Below are 23,251 nucleotides of genomic sequence, written 5' to 3'. Positions count from 1 at the left end.
TAAACTTGGTTTTGGGACTTCCCTGGTGGTCCAGCGGTTGAGACTCTGTGCCCCCAATGCAGGGGGCCCGGGTTTGATCTCCAGTGAGGGAACTTGATCCCACATGCTGCAACTAAAGATCCTGCACGCCACAACAAAGATCCCATACGCAGCAACAAAGACCCGGTGCAGCCAAATAAATAAATAAATAATAAAACAAAACAAAACAAAACAAAAACAACAACTTGGTTTCATTTCTCCCTTGCTACCTTGAGAGAATAAATAAGGCAATAAGGTGAATGTGCAGTCTTTATTTTCTCTAAAAATTGAGGTAAAAGGGAACTCTTTAGAAAAAGAAACCATCTACATTGAAAATGGGATGGTCCAAACTTACACAATATGTTAATTATATCTCAGTAAAGCTGAAAAAATGTGTTTTTAATTTTTTTTAAGTACTGGAAAAAGAAAACAGGAAGGTCCAGCTTTACATCGTTGCTCCAGGATGCTCAGAGGAAGGAACTAAAATTGGCCAAGGTTGAGCCAAGATTTTCCTGAGTTGGTCCAGACTCCAGATTAATGTTTCAAAGAGGAAAGAGATCAATCAAGAGTTTTTGAGTCTATAGTCCCTGGAAAGAAGTGACGTTGATGCTCCTGTCACCTCAGCTGAGCGTGCTAGCTGGTCTTGGTAAGGAAATTGACCCAATTTCCCAGGTTCTTCTGCCATCCCTGTGCCCAGCCTGGCATCTGCCCAGTCCTCCTGGTCCGAGAGGGTGGCCGACTCTGCAAGTCTTGGAGAAGAATACTCTGTAGGTGTGACTGTCTCGTGCCATGAGCCAGCCTCACGAGAGGGTTGGGTGTGCGAAGATTTCTAGAAGGGTCAGGAGTATCAGGGCAGGGCAGGATTCGCAACAGCAGCCAGCCAGGACAATCCTGCAGGGTGGGCCTTCTCCTCGGTCCCCTTTCCTTATGGCATGGACTGAGCCTCATACAGCTGTGCCTATTCCACCAGCTCTACTCCCACTGGATTCCCAGCAGCTCACAGCTGACGTTCCACAAGCGCTCAGCCGTTTTGTTATTCCGGGCCCTTGGAGACACCCAAGTCTTCTTGCAGTCACTGGAGGGCATAGAAAGGGGGTGAACATCCAGGAGTGAAAATGGACAGTCTGGAAAAGTTTATGTCCTCTTCTTCAGAATACATTTCTAAATGTGTAATAAAATACATTAGATAAAAAGAAACTAACTGTATTGAAATGCAGTTTTAAAATATTTCCTTTTCTTTTTTGTACTGACTTGTAAAAAATTTTAATTTTATTGGAGTGTAGTTGATTTTCAATGTTGTGTTAGTTTCAGGTGTACCTCAAAGTGATTCAGTTATACATATACATATATTCATTCTTTTTTAGATTCTTTGCTCATATAGGTTATCACAGAATACTGAGTAGAGTTCCCCGTGCTATACAGTAAGTCCTTGAGGGTTCTCTATCTTATATAAAGTATAAAATATTTTAAAAACAATGTGTGGTATAGTAATGTGTTCTATTAGAAGAGCTAGCACTGGGTCTAATCACTACCAGATTTCAAAGTATTGGCGAGAAGTGACATCCTGAGGTATCTGCAACAATTGCAATGTGACATGAAATTATTTATAGTTTTCTTGGGGACAAAGTCACCAGTATCACTACTACTGCAGTTCACTTCCTACATTCATAATCAAAGGAAATGGCAAATTTCAGATGGAGGTTAGTGAAACTAAAGATGAAATTATCTTTCCATCCAGGTTTGAAGACCCCTTAAATTCTATCCACAGACCCCTTGTGTCCCATGAACCCAACTAAGCACCCCTGTTTTGTTTTGGGGTGAGCAGGTGAGAGGGGCTGGGGCAGAGCACACTGGTCATGGTGTTTTTCTTTAAATAGAAGTTTTGGACTTCCCTGATGACACAGTGCTTAAGAATCCTCCTGCCAATGCAGGGGACACGGGTTCCAGCCCTGGTCCGGGAAGATCCCACATGCCGCGGAGCAACTAAGCCCATGCACCACAACTACTGAGCTTGTGCTCTAGAGCCTGCGAGCCACAACTACTGAAGCTCACACACCTAGAGCCTGTGCTCTGCAACAAGAGAAGCCACCGCAATTAAGCCTGTGTGCCACAACGAAGAGTAGCCCCCTCTCGCTGCAACTAGAGAAAGCCCACACACAGCAATGAAGACCCAACACAGCCAAAAATAAATTTTAAAAATTTAAAAATTAATTAAAAAAAAACTGGGATCATACTGTACCTAGTTTGGGGAGGATATCTTTCTCTTGTTAAAAATGTACAATTTTAATTTTACAAGTAATGAATTAATATATAATCTTTAAAATTTATTTTTAAATAATAAAGGAATACCTAGAGTAAAAGGTTAAAATCCTCCTTCACACTGCCCCCCACCCCCCGACTCTTCCTCAAACTCCCTGGAAGTAACTACTACTGTGTAGTAGTTTGCTGTGTATCCTTTCAGACTGTTTTCTATGCATGTACAGTGAATAATTATATAGTTCTATATTTCATTTTTTTCTGATAATATTATATCACTAACATTTTCCCATTAATTGAATATTGTTCAAAAATACTTTTATATAGTGACTGTATTATATTTTATCACATGATTAAGGAGGGGTGTTAAACACCCAGACTCCAGGGTGGCATTGTCTAGTAGAAATATGATGCGAACTACAAATGTGAACCACATGTGTAACTTTAAATTTCCCAATAGAAATTTTAAAGTATTTTTTTAAAAAGTGAAAAGAAATAGGTGAAATTAATTTTAGTAGTATATTTTATTTAACCCAACATAGCCAAATTATTTCAGCATGTAATCAATATAAAAATTAATGAGATAGTTTACATTTCTGTTTTTCACACTATGTCTTCAAAATCTGCTGTACATTTCACACGCACAGTACGTCCCAGATTGGACTAGCCATATCTCAAGTGCTCGGTAGCCATATATGGCTAGTGGCAACCACACTGAACAGCACGGCTCTAGAGCCAGGCTGCCTGGGTTTAAATCCCAGGCCTACCGCTTATAAACTATATGACCCTGAGCAAGCTAATTTTTCTGTGCCTCAGTTTCTTCATCTGTAAAATGGGGACAATAATACGATCTACCTTTCAGAGTTGTGATGATTATACGAATTAATACACGTAAAACTTAGAAGAGTGCCAAACATGTTGTAAGAGCTCAAGCAACATTAGCTATGATCATTTATCCATTCCCCAATTGTTGGACACTGAGGCTATTTCCAATGCTTCCCTTAATAAATGGTGTACCAGTGAACCATCTTGAACAAAGTGGGACAGAAAAGCAGACTGGGCTGGATCAAGTCATGGAATGGGAAGAAATGTAATCCTGGGCTTCCCTATATTCCCAGACTCTGATTGCCCATTGAGTTTGTGATAAACCTCAACATCAAAATGTCTATTTTTATGTTCCAACAGATAGTGCCAGTCTTCGCAGCTTTGGGAGAAGTGTCCCTAGAGTTCACACTAGGGACAGGTGACTTTGCCCTGGAGTTTCGTGCTATGTGTCATTTAAAAATTCATGAAGGAAGTCAGCCAAAAGCTTCAAGGAAGAGAAAAAGGCTCTACAAAGGCTTACCTGGAAATGTGGCACACAGGTTTGAAACAGAGCCATAAAACCAGCTTTTGCCATGTTTCAAATGTAAGTTTCCTTAGAAAAGTAACAGCATTTGGTCTACTGGCCCAACGTGAACCTGGATTCCCCCATCAGGCACAAACTTGGCCACTGGGGGTGCAAAGCCCAGGGAGTCTTATGCCTGCCTCACCATACACACAGGTGATGGGGGGAACGCATGCGGCCTCTGCGCACCTGAAGTACTTGCCGCTCAGGGGCTCCAAGCCCTCAGCCAGGGCGCAGTGCAGGCTGGTCTGGGCCCCCTCCCTTGCCGTCTTGAGGAAGGGGGAGAAGAGCTGCCAGAGCAGGCACAGCAGGAAGGAGTGTCGGACCAGTTCGGAGCGGACGATGCCTGGGTGCACTGCGTAGGTGGTGACCCCCGTGCCTAGGGCAAAAAGGGCACAGTTAGACCAGAGACACACTCCGAGGCCGTGGAAACAGCTCATCTCCTGCAGCAACATGCACGATTGAGAAGAAAGGACTTGGGAAGCAGAACCCCAGTGTTCAGAAGACACCACCTCTAGCCAGGTAGAATCTCATGAGCAATTAATTGATCTTATCCAGAAAGATCTATAGCCTTCTCAGCCTTCTCTGCTCCAAAAGGAATGCTTGGTTGAACATCCTTCTATTTTAGTGTCATCTTAATCTTTGGCTTAAATGGTATCTTTGGAATTTCTATTGGAGGGTCTTAGGGGCAGCAATCCTGTTAGAAGGTAGGAAGCTAGGACCTTGTTGTGAATTGCATTTGCCGGGCAAGCACATTTTATGAGGTGTAGATTGAGGGCTGTTGATGGAAATGATCAGAATTAACATGCCCCCAAGACACCCCTGCCGCCTCCACTATTTTTAGTACTTATTACGTACAAGGGCTGTGCTACATGTTTTATGTGTTATCTCATTTGACTCTCAAAGAGGTTCATAAGGTAGGTAATATTAAGAAGCCCATTTACAGCTGAGGAAACCGAGTTCTCATCACAGACAGGTTAAGTAAATTGCCCAAGGTCACACCTGGCTGGTTGCAGGGCCAAGGTCTGAACCTCGATGTAGAGTAAAGAGCGTAGACTTCTGAGCTAGATTGCCTGGAGTTGAATCCTGGCTCGCCTCGGAATTAATATATCTTGCTCGGGCAAGTTTCTCAAGGTATCTGCGCCTACCTCTTCTTTTGTAGGGAGGGGAAAAATAATAGCACCTACCTCATAGTATATTAAATGAGTTGAGACACAGATAGTATACGGCACACACAAACTCTCAATTATTGTTGTCATTATTAGTATTCATTTAAATGATTACCCTATTCTTCTACTTTCTGCATTCTGATAGTAAATACCATTTTCCCCAAACTCTGGCTTATTCACTGTAGCAAACGGTCCTCCAGATTCACAGATGTCAGTGTCAGAAGCTCAGCAAAAACTCCAGGGCAGCACAGAATCATAGGATCAAGAATGGCCTCACCTCATTTTACAGCTGAGGGGAGAAATCAAGGGAGGTCAAAGGGACATGTTTGTAGACACACGTGGCTACTATGTGGTAGAGCAAGAACTTAGACCCAAGTATCTGAAACCCTGACTCCAGGCAGTGAGTGGCGGCTCTGTAGCTCAGCTCACCCTGTAAACCTCAGCAACTGGCACAGCAAAGGAAGCACCTGGTTTAAAGCAGAGTCCCCACTTTCCAGTCCTCACTCCTTCACTTGCCATATAATCTTGGGCCGGCTGCTTCTTGGACTTCAGTTTGGACCCATAAAATAGTGAAAACAATACCTACTCTGCCTGTTGCAAGAGGTTGTTGTGAAAAATCAGATGAGATGATAAATATGAAATAAGATGTGACAAAGCACATAAGGTTTATAGGTTCCTGACCTCTGTCCAGTTTTAAGCTTCCCAAGGGCAAGGACTCTGTTTTTACTCAGTTTTATAACCTCATTCTCCTTAGTGCACAGAGCTGCCACTGAAATGTGCACGTTTGACATCCTGACTTCAGAAGTTTCTGTGAACCTCTAATCTGGACTGAAGCCCCTGCTTCTTAACCCTGGCCCTTTCTCTAGACTTACCTTGGAGCCTCTTGGCCAGCTCACGAGTAAAGAGCACATTGGCCAGCTTGCTGTGGCAATAAGCAAAACCCCGGTTGTAGGACTTCTCACCCTGGAGGTCATGGAAGCGAATCTTGCCAGCATGGTGGACCACTGATGACAGGTTCACCACCCGTGCAGGAGCGGACTCCTTCAGCTGCCCCAGGAGCAAGTGGGTGAGAAGGAAGTGGCCTGTGAGGAGAGCCAGCAGAGGAGATTGAAGAGTGGAACGGCAGCCCGGGCTCGGGGTGTGGGAGCTGATGTATGACAGGGCTTCATCACTAGCTCACTATCTTCTGGGTGTGAACATTTTGATACCATGAGTAACAGTGTTAATGGTCAGTCAGTCTGAGTTAGTGGAGTCCTCAAGGCAAGGGCCAGAGCTGGACTCCAGGTAAGGCAATATATACGTAATCTGTTGTTATTTATTCCTCTGTCCTTGCCCCGGTCAGGAGCAACTGCTAGCTTCTGACATCCCCCGTCTGGTTATGATCACACAACTGTGGGCATGTACAGAAGGAAGGTTGGAATAGTCAGGGAAAATAACTTTTGCCGAGGATCAGAGAACCTGTTCTGTGATCCCCTCACTAGAGCCATTGCCTCGAGCTGTGAACACTAGCCTCTCTCATACCTCAAGTCCTCAAGGTCTGCCTCCACGATGGACCAACCCTTGCTTGCTTGGTCCTCAGTTATAGATATGACCCCCGCTCCAGCCAAACACGGACTTCTCCCCCACTCCTGACCCTGCTTGGCAAGTCTTGCATTACCACAGTCCCATCCAAGAAGGACCTTCTTCTTCCTGGTATCTCCTATGTTTGGGGTTTCTTAAGGGTATGAGTAGGATAAGCTCTCTTTTTTGTACTGGTTAGGAGAGAGATAGTGAAAGAAAAACCAATACCTCCAGTCTAGCAGAATCTTGGTCTCTATGAGGACCAGTGGAGATCCTCAGCATTGGTACAGGGTCATCTCCCTACAGAGAACATGATGGCGTATGTCTCGCTTTTCACTCACTCTAAGATACTCACCCAGGTGGTTGACTCCCAGGTGGGTTTCAAAGCCATCAGCTGTCTTGGAATATGGGCACATCATCACTCCTGCATTGTTGATCAGAATATGAAGCTGCTTTTCCTCTAAAGAGCACAACCAAGGAGACCATGTGGTTAGCAAGGAGTCAGCTAGCTGCCAGTCCTGAGTGTTTGTTCCTTGCGTTTGGACCTATCTCAGTGATATTCAGTAGCCACTGTCATTGGGTTTCTAATTTTATATATATATATAAATTTATTTATTTATTTTTGGCTACGTTGGGTCTTTGTTGCTGCACATGGGCTTTCTCTAGTTGTGGCGAGCAGGGGCTACTCTTCATTGCGGTGTGTGGGCTTCTCATTGTGGTGGCTTCTTTTGTTGCGGAGCACAGCCTCTAGGTGCATAGGCTTCAGTAGTTGTGGCACGCGGGCTCAGTAGCTGTGGCTCGCGGGCTCTAGAGCACAGGCTCAATAGTTGTGGCACACGGGCTTAGTTGCTCCGTGGCACGTGGGATCTTCCTGGACCAGGGCTCGAACCCGTGTCCCCCGCATTGGCAGGCGGATTCTTAACCACTGCGCCACCAGGGAAGTCCTGGGTTTCTAATTTTAGTTGCTGTTATCTTCCTGGACACCATTCATTCATTCATCCATTCATTCAGCAAATGTGTACTTAGTACTGACTCTGAGCTGGGCTGGGCACTGGGCATACAGTGGTAAAATAAGACAGACATGGTTCCTGTCCCTCATGGATTTCATAGTCCTTGATAGAAGATGGTCATTTTCCAAGATACAGAAGAATATTGGCAGCAGCACAACTTCCCCTTGTGCCTATGGCCACAGAAGTTTGATTCTCAGGATGAAAGAAGAGAGTGGCATCAGGGCCACACCTCGATGGCAAGGTACAAGCCCAGGCAGGGAGCTGTCACTGCCACCATTCCCACTGCTGAGCCAAGGAGGTGAAAAGGATCCTGCCCAGCCTGTCCACCTGCCATCCCCGTGCCAATTCCCTGCCCTGCTGGTTCGTGTGGCAGAACCTGTGCAGTGGAATCCATGATGGGTCTGATGTAAAGGTCAGAGCTGGTCCAGGGTGGAGCAGCCACTCCCACACCCAGCTTCCTGCCTTTCTAACCCCCAGGGCCTCACCTGCCCGGAAGCCCTCAGCAAAGGCTCGGATGGATTTGGTATCAGCTAGGTCCAGTTTCCGTACCAGCACCTGGGAGTTCTTTGTATCAGCTCGGATTTCACTGGCAGCAGACTCCCCCTTCAGTACATCTCGGCAGGCAATGTATACTCGGGCTCCTGGGGCCAAAACAAACAGGCAGCAATGTGTTCAGACCCTGGGCTGAAGAAGAGTCTAGTGAGTGAGTTTGGGACTGGTGGACAGAGCATTCCCCGCACCATCCCTAAAGCCGTGAGTGGCTAAATTGCCGCTTCCAGATTCTCCTTGCTATCAGCTTAACCCCAGGCTGGGAACCCTGGTTTTTACACCCTGATATTTAACATGGCTTAGGATCTCCTTTTAGAATAACTGACCTGACCAATATTATACACGGACATCATTGTTTTCCTTACTTTATATAAATAGGGAAGGAGCAGGAAGGAAGGAAAGTTTAAGCCACAGAGTAAGTTGGTGTCACAGCTGGACTTGAATCCCAGGTTCCTTGAGTTCCTGACCAGAATTTCTAAGCCCAGGAGGAAAGATAAGGGAACATGAGTAGAGTTCCTAGTGAGAAAGACAGGAGGTGCTGCCCTGTGGAAATGGAAAGGAAGGACTTGCCTCTGCGAGCAAGCTCTCTGGCTGTCTCCTTGCCGATGCCTGTGTTGGCACCGGTGATCACCACCACCTTCCCGGGAAGCTGCACGTTTGTTCCACAGACCCCACCAGCAAAGAACTTCCTACAGGCAAGAGAAACAAAACATTTATGCACCATCCTTTCCAATCCCAGACTGAGATACATAAAATCCACCCAGCCTCAAAGAGGGATTTCTTTTTGTTGCTGTCAGGAGACTTAAAGAAGCTAATCTTCAGGGGACAGCGTCTCCCCAGTGGGCAAGGCAGTCTCCTGCTTATCAGCTCAGCTTGGGAGGTCACGTGCCCGGAAGCTACAAATGATCATGTGGGCAAATAGAATAAGTTCTCTTGAGCCAGGGCCAATGGTTCCTTGTTAAACAACAAAGATACCTCGCTCCTATCTCTAGAGGTTCCCAGAGGTCATCTTCCTTCTCTATCCTGCCCTTAAAACACGAGGGGGATGGGCATTAGTGGAATCAGTGGTCCTGACCCCTCACCTTCAATAAGCATCAATGGTGAATAACTGATGAACAGCACCTCCAGGGTCCCATATAGAAATACGGCTCTTGGGCTGCCTCTCCAGTTTTAGAGAGCCAGAATATTCTGCCATCCCACTAGAGATTTCATACTCGCCATCCATGCACAGAGAGAAAACCTCCCTTGTTCAGACCTCTGTGCAGAGAGCATCCTTTTACATAGAGTTGACTTGATAAGTTCCCAAAAATAGGACGGGAGGAAGTAAAGCTAACATCACCTGAGCATCATCCAACTGCCAAGCACTAGGCTAGGCATTTTCCAAGGGAATTTAATTCTCTCAACCACTCTGTTATTATCCCCACATTACAGTGGAGAAAGCTGAGGCTCAGAGAAGTTCAAGTCACTTGCTAATGGTGGCAAAACTGGAACCCAAACCCAGCTTTCTATGACGGGACCTAGAGCAACACTCTGTCTCTGATATGTCCATTTAACCTTCTTTATCATCAACAATTTAAAAGTTCTCTACTCATAACACACATTTCTTTGACATCTCCAGAAATCTTCCACAGCAAAAGAGCCAACCCAAAACGTTAGTTGAGGATAGTCTCAAAGGGAAGAGAGTGTGTTCCCTTCCCCAGATGCCTGGTACTTAACAACTGAGTCCCTCGGCAATGACCACCCACCGTAATGCAGCAGGGCCACCTTGACTAGGGACGGTGAAGAAAGGGAGACCTTCAGAGGAACGCAAGGGAATGGAGTGAAAGAGCAAGGACTCCCCCATAAGATGTCTGTCAAGCTACTTAACAGAGTCATCCACTCAGCCTTCCACTAGCATCAGAATTCAAACCCGCCCCTCCTCTCCCAGCCCCAGGTGCTTCCTTCTCGTTTCCCACCACAATATTCATAACTACCTCCTTCCTTCCTGCTTTTCCTGCCTGACTTTCTCTCCCTTGGCCTCCATCCCTTTCTCTTCCTTCAGCAGCTAAGAACTCATCTTCTTACAAGCTCCGTGGCTCCCAATTCAGGGCTTTGTAAACTATTGAATGAGTTACTGAATTAAGACAAACCTGATGGATGGAGCTGTCACATACAGGAAAGAAAGGAAGGAGGTGAGCAGTCCCAAGAAAACCAGCATCTTTTCAACTTCTTTAGTTGCTGCTGCTTTACCAAGAGCAACTTTGACTCCAACTCTGGCTCGGGCTCCACCTGGTCTGGCTCCAACTCTTGGCTGCTTCTTGCTGCTTCTCTTTCCTCCAGCTCCTCTCGCTCCTGGGTGTTCAGCAACAGCCTGGCTCTAAGCGTAGCCCAGAATCCTATTTAAATCCGAGAGCTGTCAGAGCACAGCCTGCTGGGAGATGTAGTCCTGGGAGAGAAGGATGGAGAAAAGAGCAGAGCCTCACACTTACCGGCAAAGAGAATGAGGGGAGATGGAGAACTGCCCCTAACTTTCCCACCCTCAGTCATTTCTCTTATCTAGGGAATGTGTTCCCTCCACCACCCTCACTTCCACTCCTGCAAAATAGAATATTTTTAACTTTAGCAGCAGACCCCATGATACTTGAAATACAGTGTGATTAAAATAGACAGACAAGGAAGAAACCCCCAGGAGAGAGGTGAGAGAATTCAGGAGAGTGTTTCCCTTGGTGGGGAAGGGGTAGAGACTGGGGTGGGGTATGTTGGGATCTCCTGGGGGGGGGCTGGTAGTGTTCTGTTCTTTGGGGGATTGCTATTACACAGGTGTGCTCATTTTGTGAAAATTCACTGAGTCACACACTTGATGTGTGCACTTGACTGTGTTTTATGTTCTGTTTCAATGAAGTTAACACACACATGTATCATACATGCCAAAGAAAAGGTATAGTGTTTCAGTGCACGGGCTCTTAACATGGACTTCTTGGTTCAAATCTCAGCTGAACTGCTTACCAGATGGGTGGCCCTGGGCAAGTTACTAAACCTCTCTGTTAACTCACTTTCCTCACTTGCATAATGGCATGATAAAATATACACCTACCTTTTAAAGTATTAAATTAATTAAATAGGTAGGAAATTTGAGACGGAGACTAGCACATTGTAGACACTGTATAAAAGTTGGCTGTTCAGGGACTTCTCTGGTGGCACAGTGGTTAAGAATCTGCCTGCCAATGCAGGGGACACCTGTTCAAGCCCTGGTCTGGGAAGATCCCACATGCCGTGGAGCAGCTGAGCCTGTGTGCCACAACTACTGAACCTGCGCTCCAGAGCCCGCAAGCCACAACTACTGAAGCCCACACGCCACAACTACTGAGGCCCGGGCGCCTAGAGCCCATGCTCCACAACAAGAGAAGCCCCTGCAATGAGAAGCCCGCACACCACAACAAAGAGTAGCCCCCACTCGCCGCAACTAGAGCCCGCACGCAGCATCGAAGACCCCAAGAAGCCAAAACATAAATAACTTTTTTAAAAAAAAGAAAAAAGTTGAGTTTCCCTGGTGGTCCAGTGGTTAAGATTCCGCACCTCCACTGCAGGAGGAACGGTTTCCCTGGTCAGGGAACTAAGATCCCTGGTCTGGGAACTAAGATCCCGCATGCTGTGCAGCAAGGCCAAAAAATATATATATTATAGACAGAGAGTTGGCTGTTATGATTAGCTGTATTGATTTCTGTCCTACTTGCTTTATTCAAGGGTTTAGTGTAGAAAAGGGAGAGGTAATGAATGCAGGTGATGTTTCAGTTGAATGCTATTAAAGATGACGGGAAAGACGAGAAACAAACCAAGCAGAAACTCTCAGTGCCCTCTGGAGGTGTGTGAGGGGATGGGAGGAGGATACGTAGGGTTCACAGCCTTTGCTCACTCAGTATTCCTCTCCTGGACATGACTCCAAGAGTCATGCCCCAGATCTGCTCCTTCCTGCAAAGCTAGAGGAAGCTCCAAGAAGACACGAGTGATGAAAGAAGACTCTTGTGGCAGGCAGGTGCTCACTCCTTCATTCATTGATTCATCCATCCATTTAACACACACTTACTGAGCATTTCCTGGTTCCATTCCTGCCCCTTGCAAATCCCAAGAACCTGATGAACAGAACAAGGAGTAGTCAGATCATTCCCAAGGGGAATCCCTCTTGACTCCCAGGTTGCCTCTCCCATCTCTTCGTGCTTTTCCTGCTCTGGGTCCAGTTCACTGCAGCAATGTCAGCTGCAAATACTGCAGAGTCCCTGAAGCCCCTCAGGGGAACTTTCTGCTGGTGTTCCCCAATGCCTTCCTCCTAGTGGATGTCTGCTGGGCAGACATCCTTAAACTCAGTGAATACACACTTAAGATTTGTGCATTTCACTGTATTTCACCCAGCACAACCAAATAAATAAATTAAATATTTAAAATTTAAAAAAAGATATATTGTACAACACAGTGAATATAGCCAATATTTTATAACTATAAATGGAGTATAACTTTTAAAAATTGTGAATCACTATGTTGTACACCTGTAACATATAACATTGTACATCAACTGTACTTGAATAAAATAAAATTTAAAAAATCTAATTGCCACAAAGATCACAAAGTCCAGAAAATTATATTTTTATTAACTAACTGCCTGACATGCTTAATGATATTTTTTCTCTATTTTTTGGCTGCATAGTTCTGATGGCCTCTTGCTGTGACAATGATTTTCTAAATACCATTTTCCATAGACAGAATTAAAAGATAGTGCAGCCTTACCTCTATCATGGATGATCAAATTTGTTTAAAAAAATTTTTATTTTTAAGGGTTACAGAGAAGTTGCAAAAATAGTACTGAAAGATCCCATGTACCCTTCATACAGCTTCCCCTAATGTTAACATCTTAAATAATTTTAGTACAATGATTAAAACTAGAAAATTAACATTTGTATAATAATAGTAAGTAAACTGAAGGACTTATTCTATTTTCACCAGTTTTCCCACTAATGTTCCATTTCTTGAACAGGATCTAACTCAGGACCCCACACTGCATTTAGTTGTTAGGTACAATGGCACGTTTGAAGAGTACTGGCCAGTTATTTTGTAGAATGCCTCTAAATTTGGGTTGTCCGATGTTTTCTCATGCTTAGATTGAGGTTTTATTCAAATTTGTTTTGAATTATTGATAGTTGCATAAATTATGCGCTTTCATACACAGTCACATACACTCGTGGTTTGTAGTATTGCCGCCCTAGAAACGGAAATTCTGATCAATTATTTTTCATGTATTCACACCAAAAAAACAAGAAAAAATGGTACATTTGTAATTGTATGTGCTGCATTATTGAATAATTTCCATTTTGACTGGGCATTGATGAGAACAAAACAGTCCACATTCCACTTACCTTTTACACTTCTGATGATTGGAAGAATTTTCCACTGATTAGCTTCTAGCTCCATACATTTCAAATCTTATTACTGGTGTCCTATCCACATACTTACAGTGCTGGGCACCATCGGACCACATTCATACTATGATATGACATCTGGCTCCCCTACACCCACCCCTAACAATCAACATGGAGATTTCTTTTCAGAGCAGTGAAAAGCAAAACATAAGTTTAAGGTCTCATCAATTCACTCTGCCACATTTATTTTAACAATCCTTGATCACTGTGTTACATTTTAATGATAAGATGTAATCAAATGTTAGTGAAATCATCCCATCTTTTGATTTTACATAAAGTTGGCTTAGATCCCTTTCCTATATCTATTGGGAAGACCAACAATCAATCTCCCGAAGATTTCTGTGAATTCACACATTGTGTGATTTTTCCAAGATTTGGGAAAATGGAGGGGGTTTATAATTCAGCAACATAATTGACTTAATACTAAACTTTAAACAGCCCTTTCTTAAAGTCCTTTGGTTACCCTGACACTGAAAAATTTTCACTGGTTACTTTTATCTATGAACTCTAGTTCCTGACATGTTTCTTACTAATACTACTCTTCTTTTCTTCCTCCCCTCCCCCTCTTCTTCTTTTCCTCCCCTCTCCCCCCTTCGCCCTCCCTCCCCTCCCCCTCCTCCTCCTCCTTGTTTTCTTGAGGCACAACTGACAAATAAAATTGTAAGATTTTTAAATTTTTATTTTATTGAAGTATAGTTGATTTAAAGTGTTGTGTTAGTTTCAAGTATACAGCACAGATATTGTTATACAAACCCACACACATATGTGTGTTGTGTATATATATATGTATATATATATTCTTTTTCAGATTCTTTTCCCTTACAGGTTATTACAAAATACTGAGTATAGTTCCCTGTGTATACAGTAGGTCCTTGTTGGTTATCTATTTTATATATAGTAGTGTGAAAATTGTAAGATATTTAAAGTATGCAATGTGACGATTTGTTAACTGTCTTCTTTAGGGAGTCTTATCTTTGTTCCTTTTTGACTATTCACCCAAACCCCCAAATTCCTTTATCTTCTCATGCGAGGCAGTTTAGCTATTTCTTTATTAAACTGTCTCCATTGGGTACCTGTTGCCTTCCTAAAGGTGTTATAAATGTTTTTTTCCCAAACCAAGAGAGTTATCACCTCCAAGAGAAGCTATATTTTCCAGTTTTTAAATGTCTTTTCATCCTACTTCTTACCTAGAGTAAATACTAATAAAACAAAATTTGTACCACTTTGTAACCATGATGCATAGCAAGAGGGAGGAGAGCATGAGAGTTAGACCCACAGGTTGCGGGGCCAGATTTCCTGGGTCAAAATCCTGACTTTTCTCAACAATAAAAAGATAAATAACCCAACTGAAAATGGGCAAAGGATCAGAGTGGACATTTCTCCAAGGATACGTGCCTAAAAATAAAATGGCCAATAAGTATATGGAAAGATGTTCAGCATCATTAGTCACCAGAGGAATGCAAATCAAAACCACAAAGAGATACTACTTCGTACCCACTTGGATACTAAAATCAATACACAGATGATAACAAGTATTGGCAAGGATGTAGAGAAACTGGCAACGTACACCGCTGATACGAATGTAAAACAGCTTCTTTGGCAAACAGTCTGGTAGTTCCTCAAACAATTAAACATAGTGTTAATATATGATCTAGCAATTTCATTCCTAGGTGCATCTACAAAATAAATAAAAATATATATCTACACAGAGACTTGTTCACAAGTGTTTATAGTAGCATTATTCATAATGGCCCCAAAGTGGAAATAACCTAAACTGTGCATCAACTGATGAACGGATTAAGAAAATATGGTATGTCCATACAATGAATTATTGCTCAGCCATAAAAAAGAATAAAGCACTAATACGTACTACAACGTGGAAGAATCTTCAAAACATTATGCTATGTGAAGAAGCCAGACACAGCCACATATTGTATGATTCCACTTTTATGAAATCTCTAAAGGCAGACCCTTTAGAGAGAGAAAGTAGATTAGTTGCTGGCAGTAGCTGAGGAGAGGAAGGAATAGGGAGTGATTGGCAAAGGGTATAAAGTTTCTTTTGGGGATGATGAAAATGTTATGAAATTAGACAGTGGTAATGATTGTACAGCCTTGTCAATATAATGAAAACCACTGAATTGTATACTTTAAAAGGATGAATATTGTCGTATGTTAATTACAGCTCAATACAAATTAATTAATTGATATTAAAAATTTTTAAACAATGCCCTCACACATATTTTGAATGATAACGATTTCAGTAATTTTACAGAAATACCAAAAGAATAATTTCACTTGTAAAATATCCTTCTAGATTCCAAGCAAGAGCACAGTTTAAAGATGGCATACACTGTGACTGTGGTTGCTGGGAAGGGGGGGCGGTGTGTGGGGAGGGTTGGATTGGGAATTGTGAAACAAGCAGATGCAAACTATTATATATAGAATGGATAAACAACAAGGCCCTATGTATAGCATAGGGAACTATATTCAATATCCTGTAATAAACCATAATGGAAAAGAAAAAAAAATAAAAATGGCATACATTCTCTTGGTCTCTTGACAATTGGAGAGGTAGGTCTATGTGGCCCTCCTCTCTCTGAATCTTGGTGAGCTCTGTGTGACTGTAGTGTGACTTCTCTGACCAATAGACTACACGGAAGTGACGTTGTGCCAGTTTCCAAGCCCAGACGTTAAGAAATTTTCTATCTCTTTTTTTTTTTCTTTTTCTATCTCTTAAATATCATTCCTCAAGTTCTGTCATTTTGGAAGAAGTTGAACAAGCCTGCTGGAAAGACCACGGAGAGGCCCTGAGTCTATATGGAGAGGGAGAGTGGTCCATCTGAGTTCAGCTTCTAGCTATCCTCCCGAGATTCGAGACGTGTGAGGGGAAGCCTTCTTGGACCAACCCAGACATCATCTGGATTACCCCATGGAGTAATTCCAGTCAACGCCACATGCAGGGGAAGAAACATCTAGCTGAACCCTGCCTAAGTTTCTGACCCACAGATCGTGAACATTATAAAATAAATTCTATTTAATCTTTATATGTGGATGGATTGTTACGTATATAGTGTGTTGCAAAACTGTAGATAACTGAAAAAACAGACTTAAGAGAACTGTCCTGGAGAATTCTTGCTAAGCCTGTATTTGCAAAATAATTTCCTTAAGCAATAGAAAGTAATAGATAGCCTTACTAATGAAATCTTACTCTGTATGGATTTATCTTTTAAATGAAAGCTTGGAAGAGACAAAGAAAATGATATTCCATAGATCAGTTCTATCGTGAACCCAGTATGTTGACTGGGTCACCTCCAAACATTGATTGAGCATGATAATGGAGCAAATTAATGAATATGCATGTTAGACAACTTTGCTGTTAACCATTGATTTGTCCTGGCACCGACCTCCCCAGGAGCATGGTTTTCTCTAACAGCACCCGCGAGATTGGATGTAGGCATAAAGAAGGGTGGCGTCATTCACTAGATTCAAGGCACACACAGGGAGAGGCCAGGAAAGCCAAAGGCAGAGGTCTGGCAGGTGGTTGGAAATATAGGTCTGGAGCTCAGAGAAGTGTAGGCAGGAGAAATTGGTTTATTGAGCATTACAATTTGTTTGGGAGGACAGCAGTTGGGCATAAATCCAATTATGTCATTCTGCCTAAAACCTTTCACAGGCTTGATTTCAGGATAAAGTTCGAACTCTAGCTTGGCACACAGGCCCTTCATGATCTGAACGTTGCCTGTCTCTGACCTGATCTACCATCCCTCACCCATCCCCACCCTTTGATATAGACTCATTCACGTTCTTAGAACACTGTGAGCTCCATCACGCCATGTGCTTTCAAACACATAGCTGGTATGCTTTGATCACCCCTCCTCCCCATCTACTGGCTCACTTGGCTCAATTGCCCCTCCTCCTGGCCCCTCGACTATCCCTTTCCTTCATCAGCTGGAGTTTTGTTTGCCTTCGCCTAGGAGTACTCCACTTCACTACTTGCAAATGCCCTGTGCTATTTGCACAACAGCCCTTATCACAGTGCATCCACACTGACAGTTTTCTTCGTTGTTGAAAGAACAAACATACCACACTGCACACAGGGTTGCTAAGTGAACATTCCCAAACATGAACTCATTGGTCTTCTCCCTGACCCAAGCCCACAATCCTCTCCCCTCCACACTTCTCACCGGAATTCCATTTTCATGAATAATAAACACCCTCACATCTTCAGCCTTTGTATCTCTAATGTACCCCCAATTCCCGGCCTCAACTGAGAACTGGCTGTGTCCTGTGGACACCCCTTTGCCTGCAGTTTCTGAAGTGGCAGTTTATTCTCCCGTATCCCACATGCCTCAGCTTCCCGGGGGCACCCCCACTTCCAGACCCTTCCTCCATCCTGACATGAAACGCCTGCTCCTTTGAGCCTCAAGTCATGAGGCTCCTCCTCTCTGACCCTGTCCTGGATTTACTTCCCTCCCATGTCTCTTTTTTCACAGATGATTTTGGTGCCTGGTTCTCAGCCTTCTCATCCTAACACTGCCAGCGTCCAGGTGACTTAATTATCTTCATAGATGTGCCAGCAACTCCCTGGACCTTCAGGCCCTTGACCTCCTCCTCATCAGAAACCTTCTCTACCTCATTCCACTCCTCAGCCTGTCAACACCTGGAACCATCCACCTCTAAAATCCTGCATTCAGACAACCCCACCACAGCACCTCCTATTCATCTAGCTCTCTTGTGGCACGAATCCCAACATAACAGTTATTGAACCCCAGGAGGACCTCCAGACCACTATAAGGCCCTGCTGTCATCACTTCCTTTTTTATCCAACTGAGATTTCATACTCATCACTTCAATAATTCCCTTGCCAATATCCTCAGCCCCCTGACCCCCTTGTCTTTCTGCCCTGAGAGCCTGAAAACCCCAACTCAGGATGAACCCATGCATTGGTCCTCTTTGTGCAGCTGGCTGATGAGAGCTGCTAGAGACAAATCACATCGCCTTGCATGTTGATGCCATTATAAGTACAGAGCCACCAACATCACCCAGGGCTTCCAATGAAACTGTCCATCTTTTTTAATTTCCCTAATTGCCACCAACCTAATCTCCACAAAGATTATTTCAAACCTTCACTATCCCTCTTAAACTCCTTGCCTCAATTTCAACATGTATCCTGACCTCTTAACACACACACACACACACACACACACACACACACACACACAAATAGGGACCACCAGAAGGAATAGTCTGCTACCAAGTTTAGAAGTCTACTTGAATTCATGCTCATCATATTTTCCTTTCCTCCTGAAGTGAATTTGTCTCTAGCCCATCATCTCCTGCTTTCTCAGAGACCTTACTCTATCATTTATTTCCTATCTCCCCTTTATCTTTAACTTTTTCCTCTGTGCTCTTTAAAAATGCTCCTACCAGGGAATTCCCTGGTGGTCCAGTGGTTAGGATGCCACACTCTCACTACCGAGGGCCCGGGTTCAATCCCTGGTCAGGGAACTAATCCCACAAGCTGCGCGGTGTGGCCAAAAAAATAAAATTAAATAAATAAAAATGCTCCTACCTTCCCACCTCCTCTTCCTGATACTAAACTCTTTTCTCCTCCCCAGCCTGAAAACGTTGGCTACATTTTCTAACTTTCTGCTCACCCCACAGCCTCCTCCAATCAGGCTCCCATTCCACCACTTCTCTGAAGCTGTTCTCCCCAAAGTCACCAATGACTGATACAGTGCTGAATCTAGTGGACACATCTCAGTTCTTTGTTGCCTGACTTCTCAGTAGCATGGCACACTTGATCAATACCTACTTCTATTTTTCACAGTTTTATTGAGGTATAATTTATATGCACACGTTAAAAGTATACAATTTGATGAGTTTTCACATTACCATACACTCATCACACAGTCTATCACCACTGTCAAGACAATGAACATGTCCATCACCCCAAAAGCTTCCTCCTTCCCCTTGGTAAAACCCTCCCATTCCTCTCCACTTTCCCCCATCCCCGGGAAGCCACTGGTCTGCTTTCTACCACCACAGTCTATAACCTACAGTTAGCGTTTTCTAGGACTTTATATAAATGGAATCATTCTTTTACTCAACATAGTTACTTTGAGATTCCTTCAGGCTGCTGAGTGCATTGAAAGTCTATTCCTTCTTATTGCTGAGTAGTATTCATTGTGTGGATGTATTACAATTTGTTTATCCATTCACCTGTTGATGGACACTCGGGTTGTTTCCTATTTTTTTATTATAACACAGAGTCTATGATCATTCACATGCAAGTCTTTGAATGAATAAACTTCCATTTCTCTTGGGAAATTACCTAAGAGTCATATGATAGATGTATGCTTAACTCCCATTTAACTATTTGAGAAATTGCCCAACTGTTTTCCAAGGTAGTTGTATCATTTTGCATTCTCAGAAGGTGTGTATGAGAGTTCCAGTTGCTCCACATTCTCATCAATACTTGATATGGTCAGTCTTTTTTATTTTACCCATTATAGTAGGTATGTAGTGGCATTTTATTGTGGGTTTTTTTTTTTTTTTTTTTGCGGTACACGGGCCTCTCACTGTTGTGGCCTCTCCCGTTGCGGAGCACAGGCTCCGGACGCGCAATGGGGCACGAACCCGTGTCCCCTGCATCGGCAGGCGGACTCTCAACCACTGCACCACCAGGGAAGCCTTTTATTGTGGTTTTAATTTGTATTTCCCTAAGGACTAGTGATATTGAGCACTTTAAAAATGTACTCATTTGCCATCTATATATCTTTTCTTCCTTCCTTCCTTTCTTTCCTTCTTTCTTTCTTTCCTTCTTTCTTTCTTTCTTCCTTTCTTTCATTTTTGGCTGTGTCTGGTCTTAGTTGCGGCACATGGGATCTTCGTTGTGGCACACGAGCTCTTCATTGTGGTGCGTGAGCTTCTCTCTCTAGTTGCGGCACGTGGGCTCAGTAGTTGCAGTGCTTGGGCTCAGTAGTTGTGGCACACAGGTTCTCTAGTTGTGGCCCGCGGGCTTAGTTGCCCCTCAGCATGTGGGATCCTAGTTCCCCGACCAGGGATGGAACCCGCATCTCCTGCATTGTAAGGCAGATTTTTAACCACTGGACCACTAGGGAAGTCCCTATATATCTTCTTTGTTGAAGTATCTGTTCAAATCACTTGACCATTGAAAAAATTGGGTTGTTTTCTTAATTTTGAGTTTGGGGAGTTTTTAAAATATATATTCTGACTACAAGTCCTTTATCAAATATGTGATTTGCAAATATTTTCTCCCAGTCTTTATTTTTCAAAGAACAGAAGTTATTAATTTGGGTGAAGTCTAACTTCATTTGTTCTTCTATGGATCATGCTTTTGGTGTTGTACCCACTTCTTTAAATGCCTTTATAATGCATTCTATTACACCACATCCTCTGGGTTCCCTCTGGTGCCAGTTATCAATTTGTTGCCTTTCAGCTCCAATTCATCCTTTTTGCCTGCTTTACGAGAGTGGAAAATGACCCTTCTATTTTCTATATTCTCTTCTTTGGCATCTGGCACGATATTAAGCTTTGTCAATAGATGGCACTGGAGAGACACTGCGGAAGGAAGGGGCTTGCTTTCTGGTTCTGTTGTGCTAGCTCTGCAGGCTTCTGCAGCAGGCTTGTCTCCCGCAGTGCCAGGCTCCTGTGGTCCAGGCAGCTTCTGCACCATCAAGTGCCTGGCTCCATCAGCATTCAGTGGCCGGCAGCGTCCCCCAGCAACCCTCCCCTCAGGTGGTTTTGTAGCAGAGTGCCTCCAGTGAGACACTTCCCTGTGGACAGCTTTCCCTAGCACAGTGGATTTCCAGCAAATTTCAGTGGTGCAGCAGACAGTGACTTCTCTGCCATTCAGCGTGCTATACTCTCCAGCAAGCCCTGGGCTTCAGTCTGGGAGCAGAAGGGGTCTTTTTGTTGGCAAACTGTGACCCACAGGCCAAATTCAGTCCACTGCCTGTTCGTGTAAATAAAGTTTTATTGGAACACAGCCATGCTCATTCATTTACATATTGTCTATGGCTGTTTTCATGTTACAGTAGCAGAGTTGGTAGCTGCAACAGAGATGGCCCCCAAAGCCTAAAATATTTACTTTTCTTTATAATAAAAGTTTAATCACTCCTGTACAAGCCAGTTCCTCATTATTCCAATCCCCTGTTATGGTTAATAATTCTTCATATTAAAATTTCCCTGTTCAAATTTACTGTGTGGTTTCTCTAACCTGCTCAGACCCAGGCTAATACATCTCCAACCTCTCTGTCCCCTTTTCACAGTCCATTTTCAGTCTTACCTTTCTCTACTTATCCCATAATTTGAGTGCTCCTCAAGATCCTCCTCTGCACTTTCTCTAACTTCCTCTCCAAGTGACTCTTCTGCTTACCCATCTTCAGTCATCAATTTTGTGGAATTGACTAAAGAAACCTCAGCTACAATTGGAGTGGGACAGGCCTATATGGGGAGCTCTCATGCCCAGCCATGCATCATCAATTACTCCAAACAGGAAGAGATGTTTGCCTACATCTCCCACAGGAAAGTGTTGCCTACATCACTATCCAGCAGGAAGAAGAAAACTCTCCACTGCCTACAGTCCGGCCAATCAGACTTTAGCAGCCCAACCAATGAGAAGCCTCCATACTTTGGATTCCCAGCTTTCTCCGATGGACTCTTTGATTATCACAGCCCCTCCCACCCCCCTTTTGCTATAAAAGCAAGCTCCCCTTCCTTGTTCTCTGGATTTGCCCATGGGCCACCATAGTTTGCATATCTTGAATTGAGGGTTTCTATGGCTATTTCTGAATAAACTCACTTTTGCTTGTAAATAACTCCCTATTACATTATTAAAATTGACAGGTTTAACCAATTGTTTTTAATCTGGGTTCTATGGATGAAATTGCCTGCAAATTTTGTGTAGATGCCCAAATGTGCATATGTATAAGAAGAAGTTCTCCAGCCTCATCTTTTGGCAACACGGCCCAGTCATTAAGGGCACAGACCATGGATACAACCTGCTTAAGTTTGAATCCCAGCTCTGCCACTATGTCCTGGGCTAACGTATTTAAACTTGTTGTTGTTTCAAGTTTCCTTGTCTGTGAAATAGGGAAAATCATAGTACCTACCTCACAGAGTTGTTATGAGAGTCAAGGTAGTTAATAGATATAAAGCACTTGGGGGCAGGGCCTGGCACATAATAAGCACTATATAAGCACAGGCTGTTATTGCCATTTCTGGCACTGCCCCTAGCCCCTGTGCCTCAACTAGACCAGTGTTTTCCATTGTTCTAGTGGCCCCTGTTTGAACTCTGCACCATCAAGTGCACTCACTCAAGTCCTCTGCTCAGAGCACTCTTGCCTATATGTTGCTTGCCCACTAACTCCTGACCTTCCTCAGGCCTCAGCTCAAACGTTATTTCCTCAAAGAAGCCTTCCTGATTTCCAGACCAGGAGAGGTCTCCTGCTATGACCTTCCAAAGCTTTCTCTATTTTCCCTCATAACCCTCATCACAATTTATTCACAGTGATCACTTGTTGCAGAGGTCATTTCTCCCTTGTACTAGGCTCCTTGCTGGACCTCAGCACAGTGCCTAGCACATTGTAGGAATACCATAAACATTTGTCAAGTAAATGAGTGAATGAATAAGGAACAAAACATGGGAAAAGCTTTTAATACAGGTGTAAAAGTCTATTCAAATATTAGGTAACCCAATAATGAGCGTGTGACAAAATCTGATGACTTAGATAATATCATGTTAAATCAGTAAAAATTTGTATTGTGTGAAGGAAACCCTCTCCTCTCCAATTGCTATAAAATATATTGGTTCAAATTGAGCTTGGCGTA

The 23,251-nt window shown here is 43.5% G+C and overlaps 1 protein-coding gene across 1 annotated transcript; it reads right to left on the bottom strand.

The window, feature by feature from the left end:
- Positions 1–322: 322 nt before the first annotated feature.
- On the bottom strand, positions 323–12,027 carry RDH12 (retinol dehydrogenase 12). The gene is made up of 8 exons (XM_030855322.2): positions 12,013–12,027; positions 10,079–10,374; positions 8,520–8,638; positions 7,886–8,041; positions 6,746–6,850; positions 5,703–5,912; positions 3,851–4,040; positions 323–1,093 (listed from the first exon to the last, which is right to left on the bottom strand). Exons 2-8 carry the CDS (start codon positions 10,144–10,146, stop codon positions 991–993), a joined length of 951 nt encoding a protein of 316 aa, XP_030711182.1. The 5' UTR covers positions 10,147–10,374; positions 12,013–12,027; the 3' UTR covers positions 323–990.
- Positions 12,028–23,251: the final 11,224 nt, after the last annotated feature.

Source organism: Globicephala melas, chromosome 2 (genome assembly GCF_963455315.2).
Source record: "Globicephala melas chromosome 2, mGloMel1.2, whole genome shotgun sequence".
Taxonomy (NCBI): domain Eukaryota; kingdom Metazoa; phylum Chordata; class Mammalia; order Artiodactyla; family Delphinidae; genus Globicephala; species Globicephala melas.
Note: the sequence above shows the minus strand (reverse complement) of the source record. Positions and strands in the feature narration are given on the sequence as shown.